This window comes from Schistocerca piceifrons, chromosome X (assembly GCF_021461385.2).
Source record: "Schistocerca piceifrons isolate TAMUIC-IGC-003096 chromosome X, iqSchPice1.1, whole genome shotgun sequence".
NCBI classification, from domain to species: Eukaryota; Metazoa; Arthropoda; class Insecta; order Orthoptera; family Acrididae; genus Schistocerca; species Schistocerca piceifrons.
The window spans coordinates 117358571-117370986 of record NC_060149.1 but is presented as its reverse complement, the minus strand read 5'-3'; the positions used below and the strand labels follow the sequence as shown (position 1 = coordinate 117370986).

General features: G+C 37.6%; 1 protein-coding gene across 2 annotated transcripts in view; it reads left to right on the top strand.

The window, feature by feature from the left end:
* Positions 1 to 10974, top strand: part of LOC124721338 (TAR DNA-binding protein 43-like) — a 71682-nt gene extending 60708 nt beyond the window's left edge. For both annotated transcript variants that reach the window (XM_047246257.1, XM_047246256.1), the window contains exon 4: positions 8902 to 10974. In XM_047246257.1, the coding sequence (XP_047102213.1) occupies positions 8902 to 9855 (954 nt within the window). In that variant the 3' untranslated portion in view covers positions 9856 to 10974. The remainder of the gene's footprint in view (positions 1 to 8901) is intronic.
* Positions 10975 to 12416: the final 1442 nt, after the last annotated feature.

The following is a 12416-nucleotide window of genomic DNA, read 5'->3' as shown; positions in this document are numbered from 1 at the left end:
ATAGTTCTCATCCCATTTAGTAGCACTGATAATTTTCACTATGTTCATGTTCTTGTAAAATATCCATCTAACTTTTCTGTTTATTACATCGCTAAATTGGCCAAAATAGTTAAGTTATCTACAGTAAGTTAACATAATGTTTAAATAGATTGAGGTTTGATTTTTGCAAATTTACAGTATTAGATGGTATAATGTGCATCATATAGTGTTGTGCATTTAAAGATAATTCAGTCTGTTAATGTACAATAAACATTTTTCCATGTTACAGTTGTGGTGCCATAGTTATTGGAAAATTTTTGCAAAGAGTAATTCTATAATGAAAAATCCTATAATGCCAGTTTTTACTGTTACATTCTTGACAGCATTTCATAGGATTGGTGTATTTTTTATGGGTTTATGTAGGGGGGGGGGGGGGGGAATTGCCTGAAGTCACCTTTTAGTTAACTAGAGAGCAACATTTTCTTCCTGTAATTATAAGAAAAAGTGGAGAAGTGTCTGTCTCCCTTTGTTAAAACTACATTGCTCCTGTAAATCACAAACCACTGTTAATTACAGCACTTTCTTAAATTTTACACTAATTTTTGGCATCAGAGTGATACTCCTTTTTCCAGTTAATGCAAGGACACCACATTGTGCAAGGTGACATGTCAGTTAAGATACATGAGGAACTGGTTCAAAATAGCAGTTGGCTTCCCGGATTTAACTTTCCTGCAGTTTCCCTACATTACTTCAGGTTAATATACTGATACAAAAATTAATCTTTCTCTCTGCTGTCGTGTCATATAAAACTTTGCCAGATTAAAACTGTGTCCCAGACAGTGATTCAACTCGGACCCTTGCCTTTTGCGGGTAATGTTGTTACAGATTGAGCTATCCAGGCACGACTCACGACCTGCTCTTACAGCTTCAATTCTGCCTGTGCCTGAAGTTTCACCAGACTGATTGCAGCCATGAGTCCATGCCCAGTTCATTCTTGTGTTCTTAACTGGTGCTCTGTCTTCAATAAACTTGCTGTAAGTGGCCAGTAAACTCTCTCAGAAAAGAAGGATTACTTAATACAGTAATGGTGTAGATGTCAGATTAAAAGTATTCAGAACATGATTCAATTGAAGAATTTGTGTAAGTGCTATGTTCTGAACTTTTTAAAGTCTACATTGCTCAAGCCATTTTCACAAGGGGTATGAACTCCAGTGTCCCAACTTGGCTAGTGTAGAAACAGATAATAACTGTAAGTGCAACACTGCCCAGAGATAGTTGTTGGTGACATTTGACATGCGAATCATGAATAACAATTTGTTTAAAAAATAGAAATATGTGAAATAGCTGCATTAACTTTCAGTGATTATGGAAGATAGAGAAAATCCTGAAAATGCAGAAGCATTAAGGGATCCATGAGTGCTAGGCATGCTGTATAGTTAAGAAGGCAGGGAAGATGCACATTAGCAAGACGGAAAATACTGTTGTTACGCTGCAGGGTGGAGAAGATCCACATTGGCAAGAGGGAGAACACTATGTTACGCTGCAGGTAGTAGCGTTACTCTTTTGCTTCTGTTTTTCTATGTGTAACTGAGTGTGCTTTGAACATTCAGTGGCAGTTTTCACTTTCGTGTTTGTGTGTTGGCGACTATATTGTTCTCGTAGCGTTTGTTACAGGTGACTGACTAGAGAGCACAAAATGCTACACTAACAAGCTAGAACTGTAGGGTCATTCCACATCAAGTGACCAATTTTAGAAATCATTCCCATGCGACTATCTCCAAATTGAATGAAATTTTGTGCAGATATTTCCTGTAGAATAAAACAAATATGTATGAAATTATATTTCAAAGTAAAAAGAATCAAGGTTTTAGGAGGCTTTCTGTGGATGACTTGATGAAATTGTTCGGTTTCAAAAAGTAACTATCAAAATATTTGTATCCGTTGAGGACATCTCCAGCATTGGGAGATGAAACATTAGGCACAGAAACATGCCTTAGACCACAGCCTAATACCCATACAGCTAAAAAATTGCCAAGAATGGCTAAAAAATATTATGCAAGGTCTATGACAGATTTGGCCAAGTTGAAGTCAGCTGAAAATCACAACTAGTTGTGGCATAAGCAGTGTACTGTATTTGGAATAGATACAGTGTTTTGTGTTCTTCACACTTAAAATTTCAAGGCTGTGTCATTCACCATTTTCTTGCCATGCTAAGTCAAAGTTGGGAAAAATCACTTGTGACAATTGCTCATTCACTTTGTGACTGCAATGAGTTTTGGACAAACAATTTGTTAAGAATTGTACCAAACTGCAGCAGTTATTTGTGAGTATTCTAGAAGTTGTTGTTATGTAAGCGTACTATCAGAAACGTTGTGTGTCAAATTTGCATGTACTTTTTAATTATGATATTTAGCAATGCAACATCAATTTCTTCATTCTTCTTTCATTGGAAAGAGCAGGCTAATGTGCACTGTGTTTTAAGTTTTAATGTTGTTGGTAACCACCAAAAATTATAACCCTAATTACCAGACTGCGACCAACAATTAAAACACAACATGGGTAAGTTGGTATGTTCCTGGACACAACTGTGTAGATGTACCACCAATAGTTAAAACACAGCATGGGTTAGTATTGCTCAAGAAGCAACCATGTAGGTATGTCTAGTACTTGAAGGAGTACTTTTGTACAATTATCTATTGATGGATGATAGCCTGTTTTCCTTTTTTAATTATAACCAAGAAATTTGCAACTTTGTAGTCCACAGACACACAGAGCCATTTGTTGCCAACTTAGTTGTCAAGTATGTGCTAAAAGTAGAAATGTTTTCTTACAAGACAGCTTCAAGGTGTCTCATTAAATTATTTTGCTTGTGACATTTGGATGCATCTGCCGGACTTGGCTTACCATCTTACACAAATGGTTATTCAGAGTGCATCAAACCATTTTTAATAATTCTGAAGAAGGGCTTACATCACTGTCCCAATCCCAGTATGAACAACAAAGACTGCTGAAACCACACTCTGCTTATGACGTTGAAACAGATTCAATGATTCCCTTCTATCATGATGCCTTGATTCATAGATTGAGTTCTTGGAAAAGCGCAGCTGCACTTTTTTTTTTTTTTTTCCCAAAAACAATTTACATCATTAAAAGGACTTATGTGCTCTTAATAAAGAAAATGAAACTTAATTTAAAAATCTCACAAACTGTGGGTTATTTACAATGCCAAAAACTGTACGCAGTGTTCCAGATGAGGTTCACAAGGAACTTGCTGCTCTGTTGTCCTCGGATGATTCAGATACTGATGGTGGTGAACAAATGGAATCTACAAAAAGGGTCAACACAAGTTCTTAAGTCTTGACCATACTGCTCTAAAATGTCAAAGTCTCATTATAAGATTCACAAGGCTACATATTCAGTGTATTCTAAAGGGCAATAACCAACTACAGAAAACTTAGTTTTGCATACGAATGAAGCTGTGAATTTTAATGAATATCAATATAAAATTTACAAACATTAAAGGATATGGGCTGCTGCCTTGATTAAATTACTGATGGCAGGATATTACTTATAGAGAGAAGTGATATTGTGTCTGCAAAGAAGAATAAAAGAGATCTGAGACAGGAAACAGTGGAACACTGTACATTAGTTACATTCAGAAAATATATATAAGCAAGGATCATGAAACATCAGTGTGATAGAAAATTAGTGACAGGAGTGGTAGTCTGAAAATTATAGTAGGTAAAGGAGCTTATCTTATTATCATTAATGCACAATCGGCAGCTACTGCTCTGATTCCATGAGTAAGCTTCCATTTAAGGCATCAGTGCTGAAAATCTAAAGTAGCCATTGTAAAATAATGCACAGTATTTTCAAACACATATTCACAAAACAGTTATTGCTATGCCACCTCCAGATTCAGTTACTGTAATGTAGAATGCCAGTATGGACTTATTGAAAACTAACAAAGCCCCTACTATGCATACCAGGAAATCCAATATTATCACACTGCTTATTGAGCAATGGTATGCCCCCAAATTGTCATAAACCAGAGTAGAATTGCTGCTTGTCAGTGCCTTAAAGCTCATGATCTGTTCTAATGAAATAAATGAGATCACGAAACAAAATGGGCATAAAGTTATTAAACTGGCAGTGCACGATTGTCGCTACTATCTCATTGATGTAGTATAAGTGCAGGAAAAACCATATGACCTGCTGAAACCATGTTCATTTAAAACTGCAGATATTGAAGCTCACACATATAGCATCTCAGTTTTTGCTTCGATGGACTGATAAGACATGCATTCTGAAGATTAGTGATGACAAAACAGCAGAGGTTTCATTATAGCTGATGATTGTGAAGCTTCACAAATCAGAATTCTCTCTCTTGAACAGGATTATGTACTAAACTAATTATTGACTTGTCTGTGTGGCTGTTATCATTGCATTGCCAGTTATTTGTGGCTAAGAATCTCCAACTTTGGAATAGTGATATGCAGTTCTGTGTTTTATTTAGTACCAAATAGTTATCTGCAATAGCTGTCATTGGAGATTGCACCAGAATAATTTTTTACATTTCGCAAAATCAATGATTTCTGATTTCATAGACATCTATAGATTACTAAGGTTCATTTGAATATATAAAACACTGACATATGATTAACAAATATGATTATTTTCAAATAAATTACTGTAAGGTTGCTACCATGAACAAAGTTTGCCTTTGCTTTGACCCACATATATTTCATAGTTATTTCAAACTAATCAGTGACTCTCTCAAATAATTACTTCCACATTTTTTGTTTGTACGACTGTCTGCCTTGATCGGTTGATGTGTTCTGTACTAAAAACTGTCATCTGCAAATGTTGTTTAGCCAAGATGCTATTACAAATTTCTCATTGCTGTTGTCTTTGGTCTTCCATCACTTTCTTAGTTTTCACGTTTGAAAATAATTTCGAAGTGTGTTCTTCTTGTTGCCATCTCCAGTGGTTTTGTCATGGTGGCAGACAATTACTGTGTGTATTGTATGCTAAATGCTCAGTCTTATTACACCAATTAAAACCTTTTACTGCATTTTAATTCAAAAAAGTTCTGTCCTACTGCAGCAACAAACTTGTTCTTATATCTCTACACTGCTGAACATATGAAATTGATGCACTATACTAAAGCATTTCATTGTTCAATTATCCTTTTTTTAAGAAGTATGTGAATCAGTCCATCTTAAAGCATCCATGTGCCACAATGTCACTGTACTACTCAAGTTCTACAGCTGCTATCAGCCTGCTGTTACACAACTTCTGAAGGTTATATTATGAGAACAAAATGAATAAAGTCTCCTCAGATCCTGCACAATTTGCATACAAAAGAGTGATGCTTTAACTGATGAAATTTACATGTCTGAGAAAGTCATAAAAGAAAGAAAGAAAGAAAAGGAAATTATGATATCTGTAGTAGAAAGAATGACAATGTGACAGATATTTGTTGTAGCTGTGTAAAGAAGTCAGTTTAATGATAGAATGGAAGACTGTAACAGTACTGCACAAATGCTGAATAGGTCACTTAGTAAAATGTCATAAACTAGTGAATGAATGGCTTTAACATTAACAATATTATGAGAAGGAAAGTTGCTACTAACCATATAGCGGAGTTGCTGTGTCGCAGATAGGCACAACAGAAAGAATCTCACAATTATAGCTTTCGGCCATTAAGGCCTTCGTCAACAATAGACACACATATGCACACGCATACACACTCACGCAAACACAACTTACACACACGACTGCAGTCTCAGGCAACTGTTGATGAAGGCCTTAATGGCCGAAAGCTATAATTATGATAGTCTTTTTGTTGTGCCTGTCTGCGACTCAGCATCTCCACTATATGGTGAGTAGTAACATTCCTTCTCATGATATTGTTACCGTCCATCCTGCATTTTCCATTTTTGACTTTAATATTATGTATTTTGGGATAACTTGTCATCAGATAGCAGGCACATCAAGATATACAGATGAACTGAAGTTGTACGTTACATACATGACTGTCAGATGTAGCACCAGCTGATGATGTATTACTAAGTGACATTTTCAGCATTTGTGCAGTACTATTGCAATTATATAATATGGTTGCATGTTTCCTGTAAGACTTATTGTTGAATCCCAGAGAATGAAAGATACTAGGCAGCTGTACATGGAAACAAACACTAAAACAATGATGATAGTTGTACAAAAATCATAAAAATTTTTAATTATTATATTTGTAGTGCTGGAATACATTGAAATCGCCATGTAACAGCTTCGTGGCATGTGGCTAGAGGAACTAAAACAAAGTGCTATAGGTTGTTTCCACTATATCAGTGAGCTACATCATTTTGTTTTGGCTGCTCTAATGACATGGTACAGTACTACCATGTAGGTATTTCGACTTGTGCCAGGACTGTAGACATGTACTACCCCCCATAAGTATGTTGGTCATTTACAGTTCACATGTCACAGAACCCTTTTTTTCTCCCCCTCCCAGTGTAACAGTGTGCAAAAGTTACATAAAAAGGTAGAGTTTCTTTCATTTGATGCCAAAATCGTATTTCCTACAACAACTCTGTATGCTTCCCATTCGTAAAACTATCCTTCATTAGGTTCAATTGTCAAATTTTATAGGCCAATACCTGAGTTACACAAGATTTATTGTGCTGGATTCAACATGCCTGTGTAAGATAAGTATATTGTGTACGTCAAACTTGAGTGAAACAGTGAGCTTAAAAAAATAGTTGTGGACTGGATGGAAAGAACAGAAACTGGACATGGGATTTTCCTCCATATTACTGATGACGCATGTATGCTCAGGTTCAAGACCTAAAATACTAAAGTGGAAATAATGAGCATTGAAAAACACAGACAGCTATGTTAATGGCTGAAAAGACATTCTAGTGTTGGGTTGACACTAATTACCTCCAGCTTCAGTCTCAAGTCAGCCAGAGCACTCGTTAAATCCTTTTCCCTATTCTGATATGAACAGCCATTGGAAGTGATAATTATCTTTTGTGTATAACATACTGTTTTATAAAATGAACAGTATGAATTTGCTTTTACTGTTCTTTGACCCTTATCCCATATGTCCAGGTTGATATCTTTGTTGCCATAATCAGAAAAGATAAAATTGTGTGTTTAACTTCTGACTAAAATATTGCTTGGGAGTTAGCTCAGTAACACACCATATATGTCCACTGTTACTATTAAACTGATTTTAAAAGTGAAAGAAATAGCAGCTCCCTTTGCTGCACTTGCATCTTGTTTATTTACGTTATGTGAGAGGTGTTACTGTTCTTTCAAGCTCCCTTCCTAGAAAGTGATATATGTCTCCCACATCTTTCTTAGGAGCGAATATGAATACCTTTTAGTGGTCAAAATGATACAAATTTTTCTTTCAATATAACTATTCTCTCATTCACTCTGCCAATAATTATACAGCCAGTGCAAGAAAATTAAGTACCTGATATCCATTCCAACAAAGACTGTGCTTGTTGCACTGTAAATTGACAGGAATTTTTTCATCATGTCTGGTCCTTGTTTTACCTTCTTAGTTTCCATCTCAGTCATGCTGTATTCATCATATTTTCATTCCCCATGGTATTTAATTGAAATCTTTCACCTCAATATTGAAAAATGTTTTCTGTAAACCTGTTGTTGACGAAAACGAGTGTCAACACACTCTTCACTGACGGCACTCTCCCCTCCTTTTTTTTTTAATTGGAAAAAAATTTAAAAAATAAAAACAAATTGTGTTGTGTGAGGAACATTATTGTTGTTGCTGAAGAGTCACTCAAATTCTTTTATGAGTACATATGTTTGGCTTCAGCTGCACAGAAGGTTATGGATCCATGATGAGTGATGTCCACGTTTCAAGTTGATGATGATTGTTGTAAGGTTTGAAGCACATTTGTGGGTGAAGAATCTGGATTTTTTTGTTCATAGATGAATATGCAGATAGTTTACTGTTTAACGACCTTGCACTTACTTTCAAATTGTCAAGGCATTGCCCAAGATTCAGGAACTATTCAAAGGACAAACAGTAGGCTTTCATTGTTATGAATATTATTTGAAGCTTCTCAGATTGTACTTCTGTTTATCTCATTGGGGATCTTATACTCATCAACACACTTAAAATTTTAACCCACCCTCACGTAATCACTGATGGCAGCATTTTACATTGGATGGCTGGCCATACCATAATATTTCTCTGCTTGGCCATACCATAATATTTCTCTGCTTGTAGTAGTGAACTGGAAACGGACATGTGAAGTAGCTTTTGTATATGTTTTAAGTGATTTTATTTTTGATCTTGACCTCCACACCAATTCCGCATCATCTTGATTGTGTGGGTATTTATGCTTATATACATGCATATTGTGATTTATTTGGTAGTACAACATGGTGTGGTTGTGACTTTATGGAAAAACATTAAATTAAAACACAGTACCTTATTTCTTCTCTCCCACTGAGCGAGTTGGTGCTTTCATTAACACGCTGGACTCTCATTTGGAAGGATGGCATTTCAAATCTTAATCCAGCCACCTTGATTCAGGTTTCCCTAAATCATTTGAGGCAAATGCTAGCATGTTTCCTCTGAAAAGCACATATTTGATTTCCTTCTCCATTCTTCACTAATGCAAGCTTGTGTGTCCTCTGTCTCCCAATGACCTTGTTTGCAAGACGTTAGACCCCAGCCCTCATTCTTCCTTTCTTTTGTTCGCCTCCTATTCTGCCTCAGCCTTCCCGTATTTCTCCGTGGTATGTAAATGTGTTTGTTGAGAAACAGAGTTTGTGATACTGTTTATTGTCTTATGATTGAGGAGGAAATAATTTTTATGACACACAAATCTAGAAACTTTCTGGAAATGCTCATAGTCTATTCTTTTTTTGTTACAGGAGGGACAGGTTCAGCAAGTTCCATGTAAAGTGTTTGTTGGACGGTGCACTGAAGATATGCAGTCGGATGACTTGCGTGAGTATTTCTCCAAATTTGGGGAAGTAACTGACGTCTTCATCCCTAAACCATTTCGTGCATTTGCTTTCGTCACCTTCTTGGATCCAGAAGTGGCTCAGAACTTGTGTGGTGAAGACCACATAATCAAAGGAGTCTCGGTACATGTGAGCAATGCGGCACCGAAAACGGATCCAAACGGTCGCTCTTATGGGGGCAGAGGCCTCGGATCTCGGGAGCCGAAGAACTTGGCAGGCCCTTTCGGGGGAGCGGCAGGAGCTGCGCACCACTATCACCATCCTGGCGGTCCGGGAGGAGGTGGTGCAGGTGGTGGCGGATGGAACCGGGCTGGCCCAGGACCAGGAGGCAGGGCTCTAGACATGCCCAATCTCCAAGCGTTGGGTATTACAGGACAGGCCGGTGGCCCAGCTGCAGGTGGGGCTGGTCAAAATGTTGCCAATCCACTAGGCATGGGTGCATTGAACCTCGGAGCCGTAACTGTCAATCCTGCACTGGTGGCTGCAGCTCTCAATCAGGCGGGCTGGGGTCTCATAGGCAATTTACAAGGTGGCCAGGCTCCAGGACCTGGGCCAGGGGGTGCTGCAGAGGGAGGCCCGGGTCCGGCAGCATTCGGTCAGCCTGGAGCTCCGGGATTTGCTGGAGCACCAGGTGGACCAGGGCCGGGCCCTGCACCTCAGCAAGGAGCTGCACCCCCTGCTGCAGGAGCGCAAGCTGGAGGTAGTTTTCTCAGTTGGATGAGCCAAGGTACTCCCACTGGGGGAACCGACGCCAGTCAAACTGGCAGTGCTCCTGGTACGAGTACCCCCCAGCAGCCTGGTCCAGCCCCTGGGTCGTGGCCTCAAAGAGGCAACAAGGAAGGCTACCTGAAATATGAATAGGCAGGTAAAAGCAAAGTGGAGAAAAATGTGCTGTCAGGTCCTTAACACTTTCCAACACAAGGACAATGCTTTCTTTATTTACAAAATGCTTTCTTAACTGATGTAAATCGTTTTATATTCTTAAGGTAAGTCATGTCATTCTGAAAAGTGCTTGCCCACTTTGGTCATTGGTGCTTCTGTAACTGCCGCGAAATTTTAGACTTGTGCTTCCTAGGTTTTTCATCTGAAGTCATGCCAGTTATTTCTGATTACTAAGATAGATACTGAACATAGGAAAACCTATGTTTGTGAAATACAACATTTAAATGTGCATCTCAGAGCTCTGAAAGAAAAGTCATTTATCCAGCGTAATTGAAGTAAGATGATTGTGTTTGTATTCAGTGTCCAGAATCCCAAAAATATTCTCCCTCTCCCTCAAATCTTTGTACTGTCATCATCATCATCATCATCATCATCAGTAAAGATAGGGAACTCATAGCATAGTGTGACATTGTTAATACTTTGTAGTATGAAGTCAACATGGGTTTATGAAATCGAGTGTTGGCAGAATTATAAAATTTTTAACTTTCTGTGCTCAGAAAAGTTTTGTTCTTTCTGTTTGTAGAACCTTGCCATTTTGTAATGGATATCAGGTCAGTCCTTGTTTTAATTGTTAAAATTTTGATAACTTTTGTTCATGTATTACTTCATCTCAGTACTGGCATCAGATAATCATGAATTGAGCTGAATAGCTTATATATGTACGTGCTTCACAGAGGGTTTCTTGTTTTGTTGAGTTCAGTGTTGGGTCAGATTTTTTTCTCTCCTTTGGTAACCTTATTTCTGAAACTTACACAATAATTCTGCATCTGACTTTATATGTACATCTGACGATAAAATGAGTTCCCATGAGATGTATTGTGAGAGTAACAGAAATCTCAACAAGCTGATTATTTCTCATTTCACTTAGTTACTTTGTTTCCAGAATTCTGGTCACTATAATACATAATATGGTCTTTTAGAATTACTTGTAGCCAATGTAGTCATTTGTGATATTTCATCAGAAATGAAGGCGGAGGGATTAAAAATGACATCATGTAAGAAGTGTGTTGATATCAAGTTGTAGTAATTACTTTGCAGACTGTTTTATGTAAATTACTAATATTTTGTAAACTGTAGTTGACTTTCACTCTGAACCTCCATTGATAGTGTATATATTTCAATCTATTCCTAATATTGTCAACAAGAAATGGATCATTTTGCTCGAGAAATTGAGGAAATTAAGTTTTCTTTTCATATATTTTTATAATTAAATGACAGCATTATAAAAATATCGCGATAGATATTTTATATGATTACTAATTACAGTTTACTTCTTGTTAAAGACTTCAGTTCATTGGCCTTACGGCTTCCTCTTTCTCTTTATTACAGTCTCTCAAAAATGTCTACAGTTGCCATGTTTTAAAATCAAAGCACAAAATAAAAATTATAGGCCATTATTTGTTTTCACACTTGTATGACATTTGAATGCAAATGGCCATGTAGTGTGCTGGGCCAATGGAATTAATGATAAGGTCTATCATTGGCAACATAATGTGGCTCAGTTATATGCTACGGGCAAGGGGGTGGGGTGTAAAGTGTTGGCAAGGCAAAATTATCAAACTGAGAGAAGAATGTAGAAATAGTATGAAAAATAGTGTTGCACTGTTTTGTTTGAATGTTGGAAAAGAAAATATGAATTGAGGAAAAAAAAAAACATTACCTCCTCTGTATGTAATATAACTCTCTTTAATTACCTATACAGGGTGGTCAGAAAATGTCTGAAACGCTTGTCGTGATGTTGTAGGGCAGATTGTACTGAGACATAAATGTTAAGAAAAAAATGCGATATGTTGAACCGTTTCTGAGTTATTTAGTGTAGAATTTAGCCAATCGGGGCATCGCGCGCTCACATTCAAGCGGCCTACCAGGGGCGGTGTTGCCCAATGAGTGCTTTGTCTTGTTAGCTGAAACTTGAATTTACGTGCGCGACGATCTGATTGGCTAACTTCAATGCTAAATAACTCGGAAACGGCGCAATGTATCACATTTTTTTCTTAACATTTATGTCTCAGTACAACTTTCCCTACAACATCACTACAAGCGTTTCAGACATTTTCTGACCACCCTGTATATCGGACAGGTAGTACAAGTGAGGGATGTATAGGAAGAGGGATATATTCTGGACACTGGAAGCATATGTACCTTAGATCAGAGAACCCTTCCCCTCTCTCTCTCTCTCCCCCCCCCTCCCCCTCCCCCTCCCACCACCAACCCATTTCCCACTTGTCTTTCCTCTCTTCAGTCTCCCATCTCCAGCACTCTCAGCCTCTCCCTCATTCCTTCTGACCATGTTGTAAGTCCTGTGACTGGCTTGACTCAAATTTGTTTAGGTCAGTTAATCATATATTCTGGTCATTTAATATTGTCTGTCTGTTAATTCCAGTCTGACTAATTGACCTCTCCCTCGTAGTATTGGGAATGAACTCAAGTGTGTTATGAGTCTAATGTGGCAATAACGATTGCTGTAAAGATGATATTAA